The sequence below is a fragment of the Bubalus bubalis genome, chromosome 7 (genome assembly GCF_019923935.1).
Source record: "Bubalus bubalis isolate 160015118507 breed Murrah chromosome 7, NDDB_SH_1, whole genome shotgun sequence".
Lineage (NCBI taxonomy): Eukaryota > Metazoa > Chordata > Mammalia > Artiodactyla > Bovidae > Bubalus > Bubalus bubalis.
Genome location: NC_059163.1, coordinates 6478393 through 6502771, shown reverse-complemented (window position 1 = coordinate 6502771; position 24379 = coordinate 6478393). Strand labels below are relative to the sequence as shown.

The 24379-nt window shown below is 46.9% G+C and overlaps 1 protein-coding gene across 10 annotated transcripts in view; it reads right to left on the bottom strand.

The window, feature by feature from the left end:
- Positions 1-1048: 1048 nt before the first annotated feature.
- The window catches only part of PROM1 (prominin 1), a 147853-nt gene continuing 124522 nt past the window's right edge, over positions 1049-24379 (bottom strand). For 7 of the 10 annotated variants that reach the window (XM_025289660.3, XM_025289663.3, XM_025289666.3 and 4 more), the window contains 11 exons: positions 20627-20711; positions 18648-18794; positions 17848-17919; positions 17069-17161; positions 14672-14725; positions 14030-14110; positions 13856-13924; positions 9314-9406; positions 3779-3909; positions 3245-3304; positions 2397-2825 (listed from right to left, as the gene is read on the bottom strand). In XM_025289660.3, coding sequence (XP_025145445.2) covers positions 2771-2825; positions 3245-3304; positions 3779-3909; positions 9314-9406; positions 13856-13924; positions 14030-14110; positions 14672-14725; positions 17069-17161; positions 17848-17919; positions 18648-18794; positions 20627-20711 — 940 coding nt within the window. In that variant the 3' untranslated portion in view covers positions 2397-2770. Of the gene's footprint in view, positions 2321-2396; positions 2826-3244; positions 3305-3778; positions 3910-9313; positions 9407-13855; positions 13925-14029; positions 14111-14671; positions 14726-17068; positions 17162-17847; positions 17920-18647; positions 18795-20626; positions 20712-24379 lie in introns of those variants that run through there. The other 3 variants (XM_044945618.2, XM_044945620.2, XM_044945619.2) reach the window with 3 other exon arrangements.

The following is a 24379-nucleotide window of genomic DNA, read 5'->3' as shown; positions in this document are numbered from 1 at the left end:
TGCTAAAGGCGCTGGGGTCCTTTGTTTTTGCAGCAGTCCATGTAGGTTTGGTCACAGTGTTCCTACAAACCTCCCAGCGAGAAAACTAGTTATCCTCTGTTTATCACTATATGAATGGCAGAGTATACACCTCTAAAGGTCAGAGCCTTGAGAATGGGACGTCTTGGGTGTTTCAGGCTATAGGCAACATTCTTTTACAAAACGAGCAGGGTCAGCATGACTAAGCAGAGGCAACAGAGCAGGAAGATCAGAGCTGAAGGAGAGATTCCCATGAACAGGTTTGTTCTCTGTAACAGTTCACCTGTGCTGAGACCCAGGAGCTGCAGAATCTGGGAGACCTGGATCCTGTGGGCTGGGCCATACTGGACAATTGCTCTGTAAGCTTCAGGCCACCAAGTTTATAACTGGAACTGCTGACCTCATGGGGATGCGGTGAGGATTACGAAGGGGACAAGTGAAAGGCCCAGAGCCTTTATAGGAAACAGACTTGCTAAGTGTGGCATAGATTTTTAATGTATATATTTTAAGATATTAAACTGCAAGAAACCTCCTGATTCCCATCACCCTCGACTCCCACCCACCATCCTTCTGTGTCTCATATACTCATCAAGTGGGTCATCTTGGTGTCCACCACTGAGACAGAGCTCCTAGGAGGCTGGACCTAGTCTGTTAGCTCACCCATACCCCACCCAGGGTCTTGTACAGCACTTGGGATGGTGCAGATGGTCAATGCATATATATAGTCTGCTAGCTCCAGCCTCCAAGAAGCTCAGAGGTGGAAATCAAGATGACCCATTTGATGAGTGTGTATATATATATATATATATTGGGCTTCCCAGGTGGCACTGGTGCTAAAGAATCCACCTGCCAATGCAGCAGATGCAAGACATGTGGGTTCAACCCTGGGTCAGGAAGATCCCCTGTAAAAGGCAATCCATGCCAGTACTCTTGCCTAGAAAATCTCATGGACAGAAGAGCCTTCAGGGCAACAGTTCATGGGGTCACAGAGTCAGACATGACTGAGCACGCACACACACACATAAATAAATCAGATGAAATGCATGTAGAAACTGTATTAGTAACTCTCAACCCAGGTTACACTTGAGAATTCCCTGGGATACATCTCAGAAATTCTGATTCAATTAATCAGAGGCCGTATATCTCAACCTTGGCTTTACATCAGAATCACCAGGCAAAAATTTTTAAATCCACGTGCTCAAGCCTCATCCGTCAGCATCTCTTTGGGGAGGACCCAAGGATCAGTAGTTTTAAAAAGCTCTCTCCTTGGAGGAACCCAGCTAGTCAGAGGGGGCTGGGCGTCACGGGGTCAGATGCAGAAGCAATTGACTGACACGAGCTCTGACACGGTCAGTCACAGGCTCGTAAGTACAGACAAACTTACAGATAAAACTAAGACAGGAAGGAGTTACTGTTTTGTACATGTCTAATAACATTTTTTATTTTCTGCCATCCTCGATTTTGGTGATTTACCTTAATTTTTGTGTGTCCGGTACAGCTCTATTTTGTGTTCACTTCTCTGTCTCTTTGGCTGTTTGCTACTGACGTCGGGCGACTATGCAAGTTGAATAATATCCTCTCCCCACCCCCCACCTTTTTTAAAAAATGATTTTATTGATTTATTTTTTTGGCCGTGCTGGGTCTTCACTGCTGCTTGGACTTTTCTCTAGCTGGGGCGAGCGGAGGCTGCTCTCTAGGTGTGGTGCCCAGGTCTCTTACTGCCGTGGCTTCTCTTGTTGCAGAGCATGGGCTCCAGGGCGAGCGGACTCCAGCAGTTTCGGCACACGGGTTCAGTAGTTGCAGCTCCCAGGCTCGAGAGCGCAGGCTCAGCAGTAGTTACTCACGGGCTTAGCTGCTGAATGGCATGGAGGGGAGTCTACCCAGACCAGGGATCCCACCCGGGTCTCTGGCATTAGCAGGTGGATCCCTTACAACCGAACCACCAGGGAAGCCCCTTCCCCCACCCCCGCCCCCCTGCCCCACCCTCCGCCAACTTATGTCCACTGGTCTCAGTGAATGCTTGAAAATAGGTTGTTTGCAGATGTGGGCAAATGAAGATGAAGTCGTTCTTGCCTAGGAAGGGCCCTGATCTGATGACCACTGTCCTTAGGAGGTGAGAGACACAGAACCCAGACACACCAAGGGAAAGCTCCAGGAGAAGACAGAGGCCGAGACACACTCTTCCTTGGGCTTCCTGGGAGAGCCAGCTCTGCTGACGTGTAGGTTTCAGGCTTCTGGCCTCCGCTAAAGTGGAGAAGACGTTGCTCTAAGTCAACCGGTTTGTGTGATGTGTTACAGCGCCCTAAGAGAATAATAGAGAGACTTCATTGACATCTGTCATTTGGGTCAATTTTGCAATGAAATGATTAGAGTCATAATTGTGAAATCATTCTTTTATTGTTCACACACATATCTGCTATTGATACTCGTTGAACGTTCTCTAACAAGGGGTCCAAGCTCCCATTCGATGAAATGTACCAAAATTCCTGTATTGTTCCAAAGGCTAAGTGGGAATTAACAAATATGCTACATATTTAAACTTTCATGGAAGGCTCAGATGATAAAAGCACAACTTGTCAAAAAAAAAACACAAAAAACAAAAAACACCCGTGCTTTCCTCTCTTTGGCCATTGGGCACACATTCCCTGTGATCTCACTGGACTCTGCGAACGCCTGAAGGGAGGTTACTTTCCCAACATTTGGAATCGCTGCAGATCAAGAACTGGTCAAGTTGGATCTGTTTACAAACTGCTCAAATTGTCTGTGTGCCTTGTTCTACACGAGAACGGATATTAGCATGTCTCATACTGTAACAGAAGACATACACCAAAAACAGCATGTTATCATTAAGAGGAATTTACATTATGGATTACAAAGACAACTTAATGGTTCTAAAAGGTATAGAACAATTTATTACAGCTACAAAAAAAAAGTTAAAAGGTATATTTACATTTCCTTCCCATTAAAAAAACCAGAGATATAAACCACTGTTTTATCTATTAATAAATTTAACAGACAATTTTCATTCATCCCACAAGGATTTCTTCAGTATTCACCCTGTGCCAGCTCCTATTTTAAGAGGCAACAACCTTTATATTTATCTGGGCATATCTGTGGCAGTTATGTAATTTTAATATTATTAATTCAGTTTTAAAAGTTCATCCTCTAATAATAAAGCCCTCCCCAGTCTCATCTTGGGAAATATGGCTTTAAAAAAAAGGCTTACTTTTTCATGGGTACAGTTTGAACCCTGGGTACAGTTTGAACCCTGGGTTTACTTTGAACCCTAACAAATACAAAAAAAGGGAGATAATTACAATTATTGCTCAACAGCTGCACCCCCCCCACACACACACATTTTTACTTTAATACAGATGCTGACAGAGCAAGTTCAGGAGAAACAGGTGTTGAGAAGGAGGTGACCAGAATCAAAATGAACACAGTTTGAGCACAAGTTCACTAGGCACAGACTGAAGGGTGGGCCACGGAAAAGTAGTAAAAACAGTTACAAAGTAAAGTGCCAAGTCCCCGAGACAGAAGAACTGCAAAGAAGAAATAAGAAGGCTGATTAAGACAGCTGAGCCGAGTAAGCAGGAGGAAAGATAGTTAAAATAAGTTTAAGAAAATCTTTACAAAGGAAACATCTGATTAGGGGTAACCCCCGCCACTTTAAAAAGCAGTCGAGTTGAACCTCATCAGAGCCCTTTTTTAACAAGCGCTTGGAAGGCAGCGCCACTCAGAAACCACCGCAGCGTCTTACTTGTTCACTGGCTCATCCTCATACACATCTTCAGAATACATTCGACGGAAGTACTTAGCCAGCTTCACGGCAAAAATGACAGCAGGAAGTAAAAGTATGGTCGCTTTTCCCACGCCAAACCAAAACAGATTCTGGGGTGGGGGGAGAAAAAGGAAATCATGAGGATTAGATGCTTGAAGATGAGAAATGGAAAACAACACTGGTTTGGGGGGGGTTAATTTCGCATTTTTTTTAATGAATTCTAATTTCATAAACTTCAGATGAGCCAACTACCTGCTGAAGGGCTAACCTATTATTCTAGTTCATTCCGTCTATCTGAAAACATGGAATTGATCCTCTTGTATTTATTTTTACAAATGAAGCCCAGAGGCAGAAAGCTGGTGAAGCGAGATTAAGCACCGAGGGCCCCGAAACAACTGGGAAGGGCCGTCCTCGGTGGCTCCCCTTTGCGGCCGGCCACAGGTGCGTGGCCAGCGTGCAGACCCGGGCCCCAGTCCTTGTCCGAGCTGTTTTCATGTGATGGCGGCTCCTGAAACTTTCTGACTTTGCTCTGCATCTGAACAGTGCGATGATAGCATCTCTTCCCAGGACATTATTGTGTGAGGAAAACAGATGCAATGATTTTGTGCACACGAGGCTCCCAACAGCATTCCGTGATGAAGTTAACCAATCCTGGACAACAGTCATGGGCTGGATTCAATCCTGTTCTGAGAAGCAACATTAAAGTATTTTCTAAAAGATAGCTGCTGAGACTTCCCTGGTGGGACTAAGGCTCTGGGCTCCCAGTGCAGGAGGCCCGGGTTTGGTGCCTGGTCAGGGGACTGAAAGTGAAAGTGAAGTTGCTCAGTCGTGTCCGACTCTTCGTGACCCCACGGACTGCAGCCCACCAGGCTCCTCCGTCCGTGGGATTTGCCAGGCAAGAGCACTGGAGTGGGGCGCCATTGCCTTCTGCATATTCACACTACTGTATATAAAACAGGTGACTAGATTCACTTTGCTGTACCGCAGAAACTAACACAACACTGTAAATCAACTATACTCCAATAAAAAATTAATTAAAAAAAAGTTTTAAAATTTATTCTACCACACACACACACAAAAAATTAGCTAATACCTACTGAGCAATTGCTCAGGGCAGGCACTGGCCAACACACTTTCCATGGATTTTAAAATTTAGATTCAATCTTTCAGACTAAATTGAAAGCAACCATATGTTCTACTTTAATCCTAGTGTTTGAAATATTGCTAACTGGTGGCTTTACAATATAAACTAGTGGAAGGACAGTATTATGGAGTCAAAAAAACAGGAATGGATAAGAGCTTTATTTAATTCCATAAGTCACATGTGGTGATTCAAAAAATTCACCACTATTCCGTCTCAACACAAAACAGCTAGCTAGGCATCTCAAAACTGATTTCAATATAAATGCAACTTCATTCAAAGGCACTAGATGGTCAACTTCATTCAACTAAACTCAATACAGAGATTTGGCGTTCCAACCCCTTGTCCCTCTTTGCTATCATTTATCATTTCTAAGATTCTGCGATTCTGCCTAGAATCGCATCAACAAAACCACCACCATCAACAAAAATATTTAGTCACTTTAAACCAATAAAAACCATCAAAGGAAGATACACCACCAGAATCATTTAAACCCCATTCAAAATGGTTGGGTCAAAATTCCTGAAAACTAATATCCTTTATAAGAAAGAGACTGTGCCGTTTATCCAGAATACAATATCTCTCCTTACTCTAAATTACAGACATAATAGATTTCTGGCTATCCCCTCAAAACTACGTGTCATTCTGCTACACAACCATGAAAAATGATTTTTCTCGATAGATACAGACATGGAGATCTCTCTACAATATACTATTGAAATAAAAAGCAGACTGCAAAATAACAAATATAATGAATTCCTTTTTATAAAAATATACATATTCAAGGCAGGCAAAAAAGATGAAAAAAATAAATACCACAATTAAGACAATAGCCCACTTAGGTCAGTGGCAAAATTTTCGAGTGTTCCTTTACATATTCTGTATCACCTTAAAATATACATATGCATCCTATATTATCTGGCCTTTTTTTCAATAAACAAACTTTTTATTTTTAATTTTTTTTTCAATAAACAAACTTTTAGATCCCACTATATGCCTCAACTAAGAGTTCACATGTCGCAACTAAAGATCTTATGTGCTGTGAAAAAGACCTAGCACAGCTAAATAAATAAATATTAAAAAAAAAAAAATTATGGCGCTGCAAATTAAAAAAAAAAAAAGATAGCTGCCAATATTCCTAAGTCACATGTCACATAGATACCTTGGTTGTCATCTTTTCAGGAGAGTCTCAAGTCAGACCTCACAATGCCGAGCCCGGGTTCCCCCAGGACGACATTGCCTGGAGCTAAGTGCTGGTTCTTCCTTTAAGTGGGCCCCCCGTCCCCAGCTGGCTGCAGGTCACACCACTAGCCCTGGCAGGCATGCCACCCAACATTATTAAGCTGACCCACCAACCAGAACTGACAACGGCCATGTATGACCTGCACGGCCCTGTGGGTACCACACACCAGCCAGTGTCTGACGTCGGCCTGCTTTGTAAACCTACCGCCTGCCGCCTCCCTGTGTTAGGATAATGCTGGAACCCTAGAGTATCCCACTCCACTGGTGGAGAGGAGTGGATAGGAGTCCGTCTGCCAGTGTAGGGGACACAGGTTCGACCCCTGGTCCGGGAAGATGCTGCATGCCTCGGAGCAACTAAGCCCATGAGCCGAAACTACTGAGCCCATGTGTTGCAACTGCTGAGGCTGGTGAGCCTAGAGCCTGTGCCTCCGCAACAGGAGGGGCTACAGCGTCTATGCGAAACAATAAAGATTAGCTCCTGCTCCCTGCAACCAGAGAAAGCTGTGCAAAGTAAGGAAAATCCAGCACGGCTAAAAATAAATACATACATAAAAATTTGAAAAAACCACCACCAGACCTTTAGACCTCAGCCACTGCATTTCTGCTTTGTTCCTGGCTAGGCTTAGTGTTGGACACGGTTCCATCACTTGGCCCAGAATTTCCAGTAAATCTGTTCTCCTTTCCCACACGTTCTTTTATTGGTAAATTTCTACACTTTCAACACTGTTTTGAGAGTTTTTAGAGCTTTATGATGGAGAAGGCAATGGCAACCCACTCCAGTACTCTTGTCTGGAAAATCCCATGGATGGAGGAGCCTGGTAGGCTGCAGTCCATGGGGTCACTAAGAGTCAGACACAACTGAGCGACTTCACTTTCACTTTTCACTTTCGTGCATTGGAGAAGGAAATGGCAACCCACTCCAGTGTTCTTGCCTGGAGAATCCCAGGGACGGCGGGGCCTGGTGGGCTGCCGTCTATGGGGTCGCACAGAGTCGGACACGACTGAAGCGACTTAGCAGCAGCAGCAGCAGAGCTTTATGACAATCATACCTTTTACTGGAAGCTGCCTCAATCCTTCTGGGTACAATCAAGATATTAAAACAAACATGTTTGCCAGCCTGGAGTCTATTTTCCCAGCAGAGACAATAGAACTCTTCCTTCCCCTTTAAACCACCTTCTATAAAGCTCTAGCTTACAGTCTTCCTGAGCATCTTCCATGTCTCCCTTCCGGTGGTCCCCAATTATTTGGGAGAGGCGCCTGCTAGTTGGGTGATTTGACTGGCTGCAGGCAGGCGGTGGAGACTGGATGCCGGGAGACCAACTTGGAATGAGCCAGCCTAACTGAGGGCTGCCCTGATGAGGGCTTCAGCCAAAGCCGTCAGCAAGGGCTCAAAGCAGCGAACACAAGGGTACAAAGTTGGAAGAGGACAGAAGTAGCCAGGAGGCCAAGGCGGGGGTGGGGGGTGATGTCTGCATGGCTGGGAAAGGGGCAGGATCGTCTCCATCCAGGGACGAAAGTTAATCCCTGCAGAGACATGTGGGCCAGGGAGATGGACGGATGGAGTGATGTGAACGCACGGTGGCAGGCAGCTCTCGATCCATCCTTACGGCCTGTGCCAGGTACCACTCCTGATGACGGGCACGCAGCAGTGACAAAAGCACGTGCTCTAGGAGTCAAAGTCTAGTGTGTGTGGTAGGGGACAGGTCTTAGTCAGAGAGACACACCAGTGCCCAGTATAGACAGCACAACATCTCTAAAAGCAGAGAGTCCCATGGGTGTGTAGACAATCGAGGAGTTGGGAAGATCAGAAAAGGCTTCCAGGAAAAAAAAAAAGATATATTTCAGCTGAGATCTGAAAACTGAACCACAGCTCAGCTAATAATAGTGAACATTTATGGAGTGTGTTAATGTACCAGGGAAAGTGTCAAGGGCTTTCCATATCATCTCCCTCTGAAGCATTGAAACAAGCTCAGAAAAGTTCAGTCGTTTTTTCCAAGTTACAGAGTTCAGAAAATGTAGAGGTGGAATTTGAATTCAGAGCCCGTGTTCTCAGCCATTATATTCTAAGACCTAGAGGCACCAGCTAGGTGGAGTAGAGGTCTGGAGGGGAAGAATGAGAGAAAGAGAATCTGTGTCTAGTTTCCAGGCAGAGGAAGTGACACAGGCAAGGCCTTGAGGTGGGGAGGTACAGATGCTTTTAAAGAAATGAAAGAAAACAAGAGTGTCTGGAGCAGTCAACAGCGTGATGCAACAGTACAGGTGTGGCCAGTCATGCGGGGCCTCGTGGGTAACATTAAGGACCCAGTGGTATTAAGTGGTCCTGGGCCAGCCACCAAGGTGCTTTCAGTGAAAGGAGGCAGAGGATGGACTCGTGCAGACATCAGTGTACAGTGAGGAGTGATCCGGAGCCAGGAATAAAATTGATGATCTGCAACTCACCGGCCCAATGGGAGCATCTCAAAGGGCTGCTCACTCACCAATTAAACTAACTTCGCTGCAGTTCTAGGGTTACATATAGAGCTTCACTAAGAGTCCTTTGAAATACTGGCAATCTGCACACCACTGATGTCCCTTTCTAATTATTTCAGACAAATAAAGAGTTTTCTTGGGACTTTCCTGGTGGTCCAGTGGTTAAGAATCTGCCTTCCACTACAGGGCATGTGGGTTCCATCCCTGGTCGGGGAACTAAGATTCCACATGATGCATGGTGCGGCCAAACAAAAAGAGACTTCTTCATGGGGGTCTCCTGACTTCTGTATATAAAATTCTACCAAGGAATGAAGATAAGCAGGGAAGACGTTGAAATTTCTAGCCTATTAGTATCACAACAAATTCATCTACAGTTTAGATCTTAGGTCTTGAATTCTACGACTGTAACAGACCCAAGCAGAGCCTATTATTCTCTTTTTAAATTTTTTTAAATTTTTTTTCTTTACTATTATCATTATTTGGCTGCCTAGCATGCAGGATCTTAGTTCCACAGCCAGGCACTGAAACCATGGCCACTGCATCAGGAACAGTCTTTTTCCACTGGACCTCCTGGAGCTCCAGGAACCTGTTTTCTGTTATAGCATGAATTATCATTCAGGGAAAGCATCATTGTGTCTTCCTTCGAAAGATGAAACTCTTACCAGGGGGTCGACGATGTAGCTGCACAGAAAGACATTAACAGCCGAATCCAGCGCGGTGGCCGCCGGTTTGCAGGCTGCAAGTTGCTGAGTGATCTATGGACATAAGAGACACAGGCAAACTTTGATGGAGCCACACCCACACAATCCCACACAACGTTTAGCTCTGGATCTCCAGGCCCCCTGGATAAGGAGCTGAGAGCTGATTCTATGGATGAGTTCTACGACACGTGAAAGCATGTACTTGAAAACAAGACCCCAATTCTCTCTGAGCCTCGGTTTTCAGTTCCCTCATGTGTTATTTGTTTATTCCTTAAGTTGTGTCGGACTCTTTGAGACTCCATGGACTACAGACCACCAGGCTCCTCTGTCCATGAGAATTCCCAGGGAAGAATACTGGCGTGGGTTGCCATTTCCTCCTCCAGGGGATATTCCTGACCCAGGGATCGAACCCGTGTCTCCTGCATTGGCAGGTGGATTCTTTACCACTGAGCCACCAAGGAAGCCTCCAGGAACAAAAGGAGAAGTGGGTGGCAGAGGATGAGATAGTTAGATAGCATCACCAACTCAAGGGAAAATGAATTTGAGCAAACTCCAGGAGATAGTGAAGGACAGAGGAGTTTGGTATGCTGTAGTCCTTGGGGTTCCAAAGAGTCAGACACAACTGAGCAGCTAAAAAACAACGCTTGTTATTTGGAATAGTCAGACCCAACCTGGGTAGACTCTGGAGAGAATTAAAGAGTACACGTGGCCAGCACAATGTCTCAGTCTGAATTTCTTACCTGACCCCTCTGTAATCTGACAAAGTATGTGGGAAGAAAATGGAAAGTTAAGTAATGAATACATGTACGTTTTACAACAGGGGTTGGCCAACTTTTTCTACAAAGGGCCAGAATGTAAATATTTTAGGCTCTGCAGGCTAGGCAGAGACATATCTGTTGCTCCACTCAGCCATGGTGGGGTGAAAACAACCACAGATGAACAAATAGGTGTGGCAGTGTGCCAATAAAACTTTATTTACAAAATGGGCAAGACCTGCAGACCCAGTCTAAGAAGACAGAAAATAAGGTACTCATTACTGAGGTTAGAGTAAACAAGTTTAATGAATCACAGACAGATGCCCCAATCCCATCAGATTAAGAAAATTATATTCATTCACTCAAAAACCTCTGGAGTGAGTACACTAAGCTATTGGATAGCTCTTCAGGGCAGGGGTGTGTCTTATTTCCTTTGCTTTACTGGTTGACTGACCTCCCCCTTATCGTCCACCTTTACATGACAAGGCAACTCATGTTATTAATAACCTTATCTTTCTCCTAGCTCAAACAAATCTGTATACTCTCTTTATAGGCTTTTTCAAAGTTAGTTAGTTTTAAAAAAACTGGGGGAAGGGTGCATATGGGCCAGTGGAACAGCACAGAAAGTCCAGAATTAATCCCACCCACTTAAGGTGAATGAGTCTATGACAAAGGAGGCAAGAATACACAATGGAGAAAAGACAATCCCTTCAACTAGGGTGCTGGGAAAACTGGACAGCTAGGCCTAAAAGAATGAAAGTCGAACATTCTCTAACAACATATACAGAAATAAACTCAAAATGGATTAACGACGCAATTGTAAGACTGGATATTATGAAATACCTAGATGAAAACTTAGGCAGGACACTGTGACATAAATCGCAGCAATATTTTTTGGATCCATTTCCTTAGACTCTGAGGCTCAGAGTAATGTAAACAAAAGCAAAAATAAACAAATGAGACCTAATTAAACTTAAAGGCTTTTGCACCACAAAGGAAACCATAAACAAAATGAAAAGACAACCCATGGAATAGGAAAAAATACTTGCAAGTGATGTGACCAACAATGGCTTAATTTCCAAAATAAGTTTGCAGTGCTCAATCCAAAAAAAAAAAAAAAAAAAAAAAAAACCCAAACAACCCAATCAAAAAATGGGCAGAACACCTAAATAGACACTTTCCCAAAAAAGATATACAGATGGACAACAGGCACATGAAAAGATGCTGAACATTTCTCATTAGTAGAGAAATGCAAATCAAGACTGCAAATGTGCTATTAACTCCCACCAGTCAGAATGGCTGTTATCAGCAAGTCTACACATAATAAGTGCTGGAGAGGGCATGGGGCAAAGGGAGCCCTCCCTGGACTGTTGCTGGGAATGGAAATAGTGCAGCCACTGTGGAGAACAGTACGGAAAACAGTACTAAAAACAGAGCTACTGTCTGATCTCGTGACCCCACTCCTGGACATATATCTGGAAAAGAAGGAACCTGAATTCAAAAAAACTACAACCCCCCATGTTTTCAGGAGCACTAAGGACACTAGCCATGACGTGGAAACAACTTCGTCTTCCAGGTATTACGTGTGACCGCCGTGCGGTCCCTTGTCCAGTGAGGAACGCAAGGAGGCGATGGTGGTGAAGGCAGTGCGGTCCTGACCCCCCTGCCTACCCTGGGTGTGCCCGGCGGGCCAGCACCAAGCAGATCCCGAGGCCTTCAGCTCTGGGGGGCGGGTGTGGGGGGCAGCGGAGACCTCAGGAAGCTGGGCTTTGGAAGAGAGGCGGGTGGCTGGTCTAGAGGGTGGGGCCCTGGGGAGGAGGAGGTGTGACACGCCCAGGGCATCATGTAGAGAGAGGGGTGAAGGTTTCCTGGAATCAGGTTGTGGCTGGGATGCGGGGTGAGTCAGGAGAGCAGGAGGAGGGCGCTCCGACAGTGAAGGGCTGGGAGCAGAGCCGGAAGGGCTCCTGGTTGCTCAGGGTGGCCTAAGTCTCCCCGCCTCACTAGACTTCTCGGGGTTCTTCTTAGCCAGCCCCCCTCCCCCAGTGACTCAGCTGTAAGCCCACCCGCTGTGGAACAGTCTCAGTGGGGACTGGCCCAGAGCCGAAGATAACAAAAGGCACTTGTAAGATGCTAAGTTCTTCACTGGCCGTGTGCTGGGAGCAACATGCGCCACTGGAAACTTCACTCTGCTCCTCCATGTCTCTCAACCAACCGATTCATGGAGACCTGGCTTTGTGGACTGACTTTTGTCCCCGACGCATTCCCAGGGTAAAGTCCTAGCTCCCCGTACCTCTGAATGTGAGCGTATATGGAGACGGGGTCTTGGAAGAGGCAATTCAGTTACAGTGAGGTCGCTAAGATGGCCCTGATCCAGCAGGACCGCTCTTCATATTAAATAAAAGAAGAAGAAATTGGGACACAGACTCATGCAGAGGGGAGACTCTGTGGAAACACAGGAGAAGCCACGGATAGAGGCCTTAGAAGAAACTAACATGCCCACACTTTGAACTTGGACTTCCAGCCGCCAGAATCTTGAGAAAATAAAACTCCTGTTGTCTAAGCACCGAGTCCACAAATACACCAATGACGTGTTAACTGCAGGTTCAGTGCTGCCCAAGGCGTGGACAAACCACAGCTGCAAATGGCCCCGACAGTAAGGAGCTCATGGTTCAGCAGGGGAGACAGTGGAGGCGGCCAGCATTCCTAGAGCGAGGAGCAGAGGGAGCTGGGGTGGGGCGGGGTGGGGGTGTAGGACGTGGGGGTCAGCCGTCCGTGACGCGGCCCCGGGAAGACACCCAGGGTGGGCAGCGCTGGGGTGACTTCTTATGGTTTCCTCCACTCGTGGCCCTGAGAGAGTCATTTCCTAGGCAGGTTGATAGGAAGGCCAGGGGTCTCCAAATGGAGGAAATAGCCTGCAAGTGTCAGACATTTTTATCTCTCTTAAGCGGCAGGAGGAAACAAACTAGCAATATTTTTTCCTTCTCTATACAAATTTAAAGAGAGGTTTCTCTTAAAATACTGGGTTGCCATAATGACACCTGGTTTCGCCTGAAGTTAGCTATTCTTGAGCCTAGAGATAACCAATGCCTTTTTCTTATGGAAATGTTTGTCTTAAGCTATGCTAATGTACTATGCCTTTACCCCAAACTCTGTCTCCAAGTTGGTTCCGCCTCTTGGCCCAGAACCTACTTGACAAACCAGTATGTTATACTCAGATATTGTTCCCCTAATCTATGTAAATGAAACTATTTGTATGGTGGTCTGCCCTTCTTTAAGATTCAAGTTAATCATTTTATGGCCCAGGATAAACCATTTGGTGCCAAGATTATCCCAAAATGCATCTTATGGGTGAGGGGCCTGGTGCCATTCTGAATTTTAAGACATTCCTTTCTTTCATTAACAGACTGCTAGTGACTATATAACATCCAGCTGAAGACTAGCAGGGGGGTACTCTTTCTGCCCCCTTCTGATGCCTATGTCAGAAGCTTTCTCTATCTCCTTTATACTTTAATAAAACTTTATTACACAAAAGCTCTGAGCGATCAAGCCTCGTCTCTGGCCCGGATTGAATTCTTCTCCTCTGGGGGCCAAAAATCCTGGAGTATTTACGTGATTCAACAACAACCTTTCAGCCCCTAGGCTCAAGGTTTACTTATCTCCTGTCTAATTTCTGAATCCTGGTTTTATCCTAGAAAATGACTGTCCCCAGACACAGCCCCCTTAGGTTCATCAAAGACACGCCACTTACGGCCATCTCGACCCACTGCAGATAACGTTCAAAGTAGCTTATTATCTTACTCCCGAACTGCTTACTTTCCTGGAAAGACATCAAAGAGTGACAAGGCCGTTAAAATGACTCCACCACTCCCTAGGGAAGCACGAGGCTATGGTTGCACACCCCCCTCCCGGTATAACAACTTACTTCAACAACAACTTCCGACAGCTGGCTGGTGAGAAAGTCCTGGGTAGAATTCAAAAAGAAAATGGTGGTGGACACTCTGACCTGCAAAACACAGCAACAGGCGACACGGTGTCAAGAGACACAGGGCTTTCATCAGACAGTTTGTGTATTGATGCAAATACAGCTCACGCAGCCCCAGAGCACCCTGCCTTGCCAGTGGAGACTGTACCAGCAGTCTGTGGTTAGTGATGCCCTCCCGGCTTTGGCTCCCAGGGCATGGGTGTGCGTCCCCACTCCACGATGAACCTGGTGGAGGGCACGCGGCTGGGCTCGCCCTGTGCCGGTTTCCCAGTGAGAATGGAAGCTTGTGGGCAGAAGGCAGTGAGGTTTGGAGGCTGTTGTGGAGCTGCCGTGTCTCTGTGAGGGTAGCCCACGGCCACACATGGCTTCCCGCTGAGCGGACAACGATGTGCCAGGATGCAGTCTGCGCTTACAGAAGTCTTTTAGAAAGGGGAGGACGGGGAAACCCAGTCCGGTGTTTCAAATGGGTGGATAACTGAGGTTTGATTTTACTTAAAATAACTGCAAGACCCAACACCACTGAAAGTCCACGTGTACTTTTGTAACAAGACCCCAAGACAGAGAAAGAAAACACATCCTTACCTTCAATCCACTGGTCCTGTACTGAAGCCCCTTCATTTGCTGGTGCATGGTGTTCTAGTGAACAAACGTATTTCCCAGTAAGTGAAACTAGAAGATCACATGATCCTCATGTCCACCCCCTGCCCCCGCACCCCCACGCCAAGTCAGCCATCAAATCTGACCTTACTCTGTGACAGTTTCATTCAAGAAAAAAACACTAGACACGGGGAATGATATGCACCTCACCTATCTGGGTGTAAGAAAACCTGAAGAAGAAAACCAGAATACATCTTCTGGAGCTCTGATGGGCAGTTACTCACGTGTGACAGAGCCACACGACCCTTCTGAGGTGGGTTGTTCAGAGTAAAACCTGCCCCACAACAGTGGCTTCATTTGCCTGCTTTAGACGAGTGGTTGGCAAACTTTATCAGTTCAGGGCCAGATAAGAAGTATTTTCGACTTTGGGGACCACACTCTGTCCGAATCTCTCCACTCTGCCCTTGTAGCCGGGAGCAACCACAGGGCATCTGTAAACAGCACGGGCCAGGCTCTGCTCCAGGAGAGCCTTGCTTCTAATAAACAGGCAGCGGGAGGGACACTCCCTAGAAGGCCCGTGCTTCCGACTCCACAGTCGCACTGCTGGGGACCTGGCTTCGATCCCGTGCTGGGGATATAAGATCCCGAAAGCCACAGGCCATGGCCAAAATTAATTAATTAATCAAACGAAAATCAGGCAGCAGGCTGGGGGGCATCCAGGGGCTACAGTTTGCAAAGCCCTGGTTTAGGTCATAGGTCACATCTATAGAACGACCTGCCTAACTGTAGGTCAGCACAACTCTGCAAAGGCCAAGGAGGCCTGTGTCCACTTGAAGGAAAGCATTTACGGGACATGTCCAAACAAACTTAAAATGTTAACAAATTTGTGCAGGGCATAAAGTATAGCACAAAGAGAACTGTGATGAGCCCAAACCCAAATGAAGAAAATTTTAGAGGACTTTGTGAATTAGAAAGTCAAGAGGGAACATGAAGAGAGAGATGATAAAAACTAGTTCTAGAAGATTCTAAAGTCGGAGTCAAGCCAACGAATAAGCTTCTTCAAAGCTGAGCAGGCTGACTCTGGAAGCTGGTTCCCCTGACAACTGCATACATGACCCCCCGCCCCAGGCACACATCAAGCATAATAATAACGGCTCCTGTTTGCAGAGTCCCTCTGGGATGTCAGATCCTCCATCTCCAAGGGCCAGGTAACAAGGAGGCAAGGACCCCTCCTCCTGCTTTTAAACAAGAAAAACTCCCCAAAGCTACCAGTCTGGGGAGAAGCAGAAGCAAGACTTGAAATCAGGCTGACACGACTCAAGAGCTTATGTTCCTTCTCTGCTTCCTTTCTGGCATTTAAGAAAGAAGCCAGCGGGTAGTGAGAATAAAAAGAAAGGAAGGAATTGAGAGAGGAAGACTGACAAATATACAACCCACAGCCGTGGGTAAAATAGATGGCTAGTGTGTGAAGTAGGTTGCTCCCTGCTGTATAGACGGGGAGCTCAGCACAGTGCTCTATGGTGACCTAGATGGGTGGGATGGGAGTCGGTGGGCGGAGTGCTCAAGAGGGAGGGGATATATGGACAGGGACGGCTGAATCGCCTTGCTGTAGAGCAGAAACTAACACAACACTCTGAAGCAACTATTGTGGTTGGTGTTCGGTCGCTAAGTCATGTCTGACACTTTTGCAACCTCATGGACTGTAGCCCTCCAGGCTTCTCTGTCCATGGGATTTCAGAGGCAAGAATACTGGAGTAGGCTGCCATCTCCTTCTCCTGGAGATCTTCCCAACCCAGAGGTGGAACACATGTCTCCTATATCGGCAGGCAGATTCTTTACCTCTGAGCCACCAGGGAGCCCAAAGCAATGATACCCCAATTTTTTAAAAATTAATTATTCATAGCCGAAAAAAAAAGGAAGAGAAAAGTGAGAAAGTCAGATGGAAGAGAGGAGGGAAGACAAGGGGAACACGGAGTAGAGCTAAATGCAGACAGAAAAGACGTCGCATTGCCATCATGTATGTCATGGCAAGGTGTGAACACAGAGAGTTTGATAAGAATAAACTAGGTAAGACCGAGTCCAGCACTTTACCACCTGCATGGCTTAGGGGAGCCTTTTAAGGCCGTGAAAAATGAGAGCAAAACAGGTGGAGGCAACCACGCATTTAAGCTGTTCACACACAGATAAGAAAAGGAGGTGTGAACATTGAAAATGTGTGCTCTTCAAAGCCCAGCTACTATCATTTCTTTTAAAAATAGCTCCATTTCTTAGCCTGAGGTTAACTGAATTTGACCTGCGTGTGAGACACAAACATATCACTGGGCTAGGTGAAACGGACTTGGCACAGGTCTCGGTGAAATGGCAAAAGGCGTAGACTGTTACCATTGAATTCTGCAGAGGAACGACCTGGTTCTCATGGATATTTATTAAGGTATCTGCGTGACTTTTCAAGCTGGTTTTCAAGTTTCCTGAGGGCTACAAAGAAAAGACAGTAAATAAACATTAGTATCTCCCTCCAGACTCTGGAACACTGTCTCTAGTTACCGCCACACACACATGTAAAGCCCTTCTTATATGATGATGGGCTTGGAGGGATGGTCCGGAGATGCCCGTAGCTCATGGTGTGGACAAGAGCCAGACATGGCTGGGGCACGGAGCACTGCCCCCCAAGCCCAGGATCCTGGCCACCGCGCTCTGCTTCAGGAAAGAGACCAGGTGCAGCCATTCGCCACCAACCAGCAGAGGAGCTGGCGACGGGGAAGCTTGAAGGGTCTGAGGCACTCTTTGCCCTTCCGTATCCACTCATCCTTGCAGCCGTAAAGCAAGTGGGATCTCGCTCCCACGTCCAAGTTACCATTCCTTATAATACGCGTGCACTGGTGCTGGGCAGTGGAGGGCGGACGGTATGAGAGCAGACCAGTGCTAAAGCAATGGGGCTGGGGCCAGCCTTGGAACGCTGCCCTGGGAAGCTTCACAAGCTCATGGATGGTCGGGCCACATGGCAGCGGCCACTGATGGGAGCTTTTCAACAGGCACAGAGGGGCATTTTTATACCAGGGACACCTGTGGCACAGGAACCTCTTCCGTGGCTCCTCTAAGAATGGTATTGACCTTCATCCTCTACAGCAAGGACAGCCTTGAACAGGATCGTCTGTACTCACCAGCTGGTTGGCTTTTCTTCGGAGATTATTTGCAAATGAGATAAGATTTACTCTTGTGGGACTTCTCTCGGTCTACAAAGAGGTGTAGAAAACTGTGTTATGGAGATGGGACTTTTAAACCCTGACCTGTAACACGCCGAAGGCAACGGCACCCACTCCAGTACTCTTGCCTGGAAAAATGCCATGGACAGAGAAGCCTGGCGGGCTACAGTCCATGGGGTCACAAAGAGCTGGGCACGACTTAACGACTAACCAACAACCTGTGACAAGCAACAGAGTGAACGTGGGTCCATAAACACAAGGTAAGGCCAGGCACCCCTGTATTCTTATCTACACGTACAAAACAGCATAATTCGTTTTCAACCATAAAGACAGACAAAGTATTGGTACCTGCTGTAATGGACATGAATCCCAAAAAACTTAGGCTCCATGAAATGGGCCAGTGAAGGGCATCAGACAAAAAAGGGTGCCCCACTCATATGAAATATCCAGAATAGGTAAATTCACAGAAGCCAAAATGTGGCGTGAAGGTTGCCAGGGGCTGGAGTGGGAGATGGGGAGCAATTACTTACTGGGAGCGGAGCTTTCTGTTGAAGGTGATAAACACGCATTAGAACTAGTTAGAGACGGCAGTCGTGTAACATTGCAATTATACTAAATGTTAGTGAATTATTCAGTTGGTAATAAAAGAGTTAATCCAATGTTGTGTGAATCTCATCTCAGTTAAAGAAAAACAAAAACAAAAGACAAACAAATTAAAAAAACATGCAAAAGATCACCCAGGAACACGCAGGTCATACCGAGTTCAAGTAGGCAGCATAGTCTATATCGTCTATTCCAGAAGATCTGAGATCCATAAGGGTTTTCATTCCTGTCTTATCCAGCAGTTCTATATCCTCAATTCTTATATTCATATTTTCCAAATTACTATTTATGTCTCCAGTATGCTGCATAGTTTAAAAAAAAAAAAAAAAGAGATTAGTAAGTCCACTTGTCTCCAAAAATGTCACTGACTTAATGCTTTAAAGGAGCAATAAAATTACTCAAGCCAAAAATAAATACATGTGCATCTGACTGGCATGTCTTCCTCGTCTCCGAGTCTTCCCTCCTAGTCCTTCCCCAACTCCCAGCCTTCCTCGCTGGGCCCCAGGCCAAGCACCATGTGAGGGCCTGGGATGCAAAGCAAAACCCTGCTGCATCTCCACCTGCCAAAGATCTCAAAGCGAAGAGGCAGTACTGTGATAAAGGCAAGTGAACTGCATCAGGACACGAGCCTTGTAAGGCAGGGGGATGGGGAGGGCTTCTGAGAGGAAGTGGCTTCTGACCAAGTCTTGACAAACAGAGATGATGAAAGGGGCTCGGCGGGCTGCTTTCCAGGGGAAGGAGGTGGCCTGCCCTGGACTGGGTAGTAGAAACACTCCAGATCATGGGCATGCGGTTGGTGAATGTGGTATCTTGTGTGTCCAGGGGGCACTGCTCATCATTGAGAAAATGGCATCATGAGTGAGTGAGCAGAGGGCAACCCTTTGGGGCCTGGCTGCAAAATGGTATTGTATTTATGAGTGCATGCAAGGTATGTCTAGAGAAGAGAATACGAAATTTGTACACAGCTTTCAAATAAGCCTCTTGACCTCTGAAGACCCTCAGGCCATCTTGACCTCATGGCACCCCTTTGGTGATGCCTCTGTACAGAAGCCATAGGGCTTGGGGAACCACCTCTTCCTTTGACTTTCCTTGATATCTGCTTCTGTGTTGGAAGCCCAGAAGACACCAGCTTCCTTACCTTCTTTCCTACACAGCAGAGAAAGCCAGCAGGCCTCTAGGCATGAGGGAGTGGGCAGCCAGGCTAAGGGCACTGGAGGCCTGGGCTGCCAGAGCCCCCTCACCCCTCCCCCCAGCCAGTCTGCTCTGCAGGGGCCTCTCCTTGGAGTTTGAAGACTCCAGACTTGGGTGTGGGCTTCGGTAAAGGAGGAAAAGTGGTCATCCATTCAGTCCCTCTCCATCCTTGCTGCCATGCTGTGTTTGCCAAGGGCCCACCTAGGAGGAGCCCTGGGGTCCCGCCACAAGTCACACAGAGTAAGGACTCTGTGGGCCACAGTTACTGTCCCTCATCAGCGATGTGATGGAAAAGGATGGCTGGTCTGGGAGAATCAATACCCCGGGAAGCAAGTAGGGTTTGTGCCTCCAGGGACTTCGACATTCAGCAAGCTAAACCCTTTCCCCGTGAAGGGTCTGCAGGGAGAACCCTGGAGATGCTTTTGTTCCATTCACAGGAGAAACTCATGTCTCAGAAAGTCAGCTGGTCAGGAGTGACGCCAAGGTCTCGGAATTAGATAGACGTGAGGTTTGCACAGCCTTGCAAATGTACTAAAATCACTTCAAATGGCTCATTTTACCTAACGTGAAATCCACCTCGAAAGAGAAAATGGGGACCACTGAATTTGGTAAAGAAACATGTCGATTCCTGATTGGTCCTAATTACTCACCTTTGTTGGGGAAGGAAATGGCAACCCACTCCAGTACTCTTGCCTGCAAAATTCCATGGATGGAGGAGCCTGGTAGGCTACAATCCATGGGGTCGCAAAGAGTCGGACACGACTGAGCAACTTCACTTTCTTTCTTTCTATAGTTGCTTTTGGAGAAGGAAATGGCAACCCACTCCAGTGTTCTTGCCGGGAGAATCCCATGGACAGAGAGGCCTGGAGGGCTACAGTCTATGGGGTTGCAAAGAGTCAGACACAACTAAGCAACTCACACACACACACACACACACACTCACCTTTGTAATGTTGAGCTGTTCACTGACATTGTAGATGTGGTCGAGCTTAAGTGTGGCATAAAGGCCTTTATTTTCTTTGCAGTCACTGAGGGAATAAACAGAGAAATCAGGATGCAAAAGGGCAGTTGTGGCTACCTCTGTCCGCTGCGAAGGATGGAGAGAAAGGTTAACTGTTCGTCCTTGTTTAATCTGTGAATATGAACACGACGTGGCAGCTGGGTGTCAGTGCAGTAAAAGCTGCCACCAGTGTCCCCAGGAACCCCCCGGGGGGCCCACCACTCCTGATGCCTTTCCGTCTTTTCCTTAATGTTCCATGTTTGGAACAGATACAAGGTGAAAGGTGAAAGTGAAGTCGCTCAGTCGTGTCTGACTCTTTGCAACTTCATGGACTGTAGCCCACCAGGCTTCTCTGTCCATGGGATTGTCCAGGCAAGAGTACTGGACTGGGCTGCTGTTGCCTTCTCCAGGGGATCTTTCCAACCCAGGGATCAAACCCGGGTCTCCCGCACTGCAGGCAGACGCTTACCCTCTGAGCCACCAGGGAAGGCCACAAGAGGACAGGTAAATACTACAGCCTTAGTGCTCTGAGTGATAACAAAGTTTACAAATTGGGAAGACATAAACTCTAACCTGAAAAAACCAACACATGTCAGAGAGATGTGTGTTACTAAGCATTATCTTTATTAAAAGATTTAATAAATATTTATTAGAAGACGCTATCGGGCTTCCCTGGTGGCTCAGCGGTAAAGCATCCACCTGCCAATGCAGGAGACACGGGTCCAATCCCTGATCTGGGAGGATTCAACATGCCATGGGCCAACTGAGCCCATGAGCCAAAACTACTGAACCTGTGCTCTAGAGCCTGGGAGCCACAACTACTGAGCCCACATGCCCTAGAGCCTGTGCTCTGCGACAAGAGAAGCTGCTGCAATGAGAGGCCCGTGCAAGGCAACTAGAGTGTAGCCCCTGCTCGCTGCAGCTATAGAAAGGCCTGCTCAGCAACGAAGATCCAGCACAGCCAAAATAAATAAATAAAATTATATAAAAAACTTTATCCACTGACTTCCTGGCAGTCCAATAGCTAAGACTCTGCACAAGGGCCCAGTGAAGCCAAAAAAAAGACATAAATTTGTTGTTAGTCAGTTGCTAAGTCATGTCCCACTCATTGCAACCCATGAACTGCAGCCCACCCGGCTCCCCTGTGCTTCGCTGTCTCCTGGGGTTTGCTCACATTCATGTCCATTGAATTGGTGATGCTATCTAAACATCTCATCTGACGTCCCCTTCTCCTCCTGCCTTCAATCTGTCCCAGCATCAGGGTCTTTTCCAATGAGTCAGCTCTTTAAATCAAGTGGCCAAAGTATTGGAGCTTCAGCTTCAGTGTCGGTTCTTCTAATAAACATTCAGGATTTGATTTCCTTTAGGATTAACTGGTTTGATATCCCTGCTGTCCAAGGGACTCTCAAGAGTCTTCTCCAGCACCTCAATTTGAAAGCATCATTTCTTCCATGCTCAACCTTATGATCCAGCTCTCACATCCATACATGATTATTGGAAAAACTATAGCTTTGGCTAGACAGACTTTTGTCAGCAAAGTCATGTCTCTGCTTTTTAATATGGTATCTAGGCGTGTCATAGCATTCCTTTCAAAGAGCAAGTATCTTTTAATATCACAGCTGCGGTCACCATCTGCAGTGATTTTGGAGCTCAAGACAATAAGACCTGTCACTGCTTCCACTTTTTCCCCATGTATGTGCCATGAAGTGATGGGACTGGATGCTATGATCTTAGTTTTTTGAATGTTGAGTCTCAAGCCAGCTTTTTCACTCTCCTCTTTCACCCTTATCAAGAGGCTCCTTAGTTCTTCCTCACCCTCTGCTATTAGAGTGGTATCATCTGCATATCTGGAGAAGGCAGTGGCACCCCACTCCAGTACTCTTGCCTGGAAAATCCCATGGATGGAGGAGCCTGGTAGGCTGCAGTCCATGGGGTCGCTAGGAGTCGGACACGACTGAGCAACTTCACTTTGACTTTTCACTTTCATGCATTGGAGAAGGAAATAGCAACCCACTCCAGTGTTCTTGCCTGGAGAATCCCAGGGACAGGGGAGCCTGGTGGGCTGCTGTCTATGGGGTTGCACAGAATCGGACACGACTGAAGCGACTTAGCAGCAGCAGCAGCAGCATCTGCATATCTGAGGTTGTTAAATATTAAAAAAAAAAAATAAAGACTCTATTAAGCCCCTTCCTGACCATTTCCCTCCACATTTCCAGGGTTGAGCTCTACCTAATAAACCTATGGTTGGACTAAGGGTAGGGGACAGGGAGGGGCTGGCAAACATCCGCTTTGGCTGTAAACCTAACTTGGCCTCACCTCTCCTAACTTCTCTGAAACGTGGCAAATGCCTTCTCGAGTGAACTCAGCAGGGTGGCCACACCCTTGCACATCCTTGCCACCCAGATGACCTCGTCCTGGGTGCCGCTCCCTTGTGCAGCTGCCAAGGCCCTCCGGCCCTGAGGGACGCCTGGGAGAAGAACTTTCCAGAATCCTGGGAGGGGTGACGCTCCTCTCCAGGGAACCTCAAGTAGGCTGGCATTGGTGATACACTGACCACCAGAGGAAAGACTGGAGAGTTCCACCGGAGCCAGAATCCCAAAGAGCTTGCAGACGAGGCCGAGAAGCTTGGCTTCCTTCTCTTAAGCCTGGTGAGGGTTTCATTCATTGCATTCATTGGAGTGCACAGACTTCAATGGATTGAAAGTGTCTTCCTAGAACATGCTGTTGAGAAGGCTCCTGCGACCCTCTGGGCAAAGCAGAACACCCCAGGTGATGAGCAAGTCTGCCATGGGGGCCGGGTGCCAGGCAGATGGACCCCTCTGTTGCTTACTCACTGTCTGTTTCCCTGGAAGTGAGGGGAGCTGGTGATACTCAGCTGACTATGATCATCCTACTGAAGCGACAGGAAGGGGACCGCGTGATCACAGAGGCCCTAGGGGTGGAGTCAGGCTGGCGCCCAGGCGGCCTGACTCATGGCCTGGCCCTCAGGCTACACCACTGTCGCCCGTGAGAGACTCGGACCTGATGAGAGATGTTCGCATATGGAGGGCTGGGGACGTCCTTCCGGCTTCTGCAAGATCTAACTCAAATTTTATGCTAACTAAAACAGATTGCTTGTGGCCTGTCAAAGAGACATTTGTATGTCAGCTTACATACAATGAAATTATGAAAGGAAAGGGTGTACTGACAAGGAGAAAGTACCCATCAAAATAAAGATTAAATGCTTCCCTCCCTGGGATATCAGTGCTGTCCTCCCTCAGTGGTAAGACCGCCTTCCAGGTGCCAAGGTCATGCTGACTCGCTATATATACACTGATCTATTTTTGTTTTTTGAAATCTTTAATGCATGTATCCCTGACTTATTTAATGTTACTTGTCCTGACAAGATATAAAACTGTGCTCAGAGCCATGGTTTCTGGAACAACTCCTCAGAGCTGTCTGAGAGGCTGTCTCCCTGGCTAGAGTCCGCAGTTTGGCTCATGCTGAAGGAGGAAACAGAACAGGTTCTATCTTGAAAGCAGGACTCCATCTTGGGCTGGACTGTGGACTTTGAGCTCTATGCCCAGAATCTATGGAAACGACATACCAACTGGAAAACCAGGCGCCTGGAAGGAAGAGCCCCAGGGCTCTCCATCGCTAAAAGAATACCCTAATTATCTGTGTAACTGAATAGAATCATACATTCTACTATGCTTA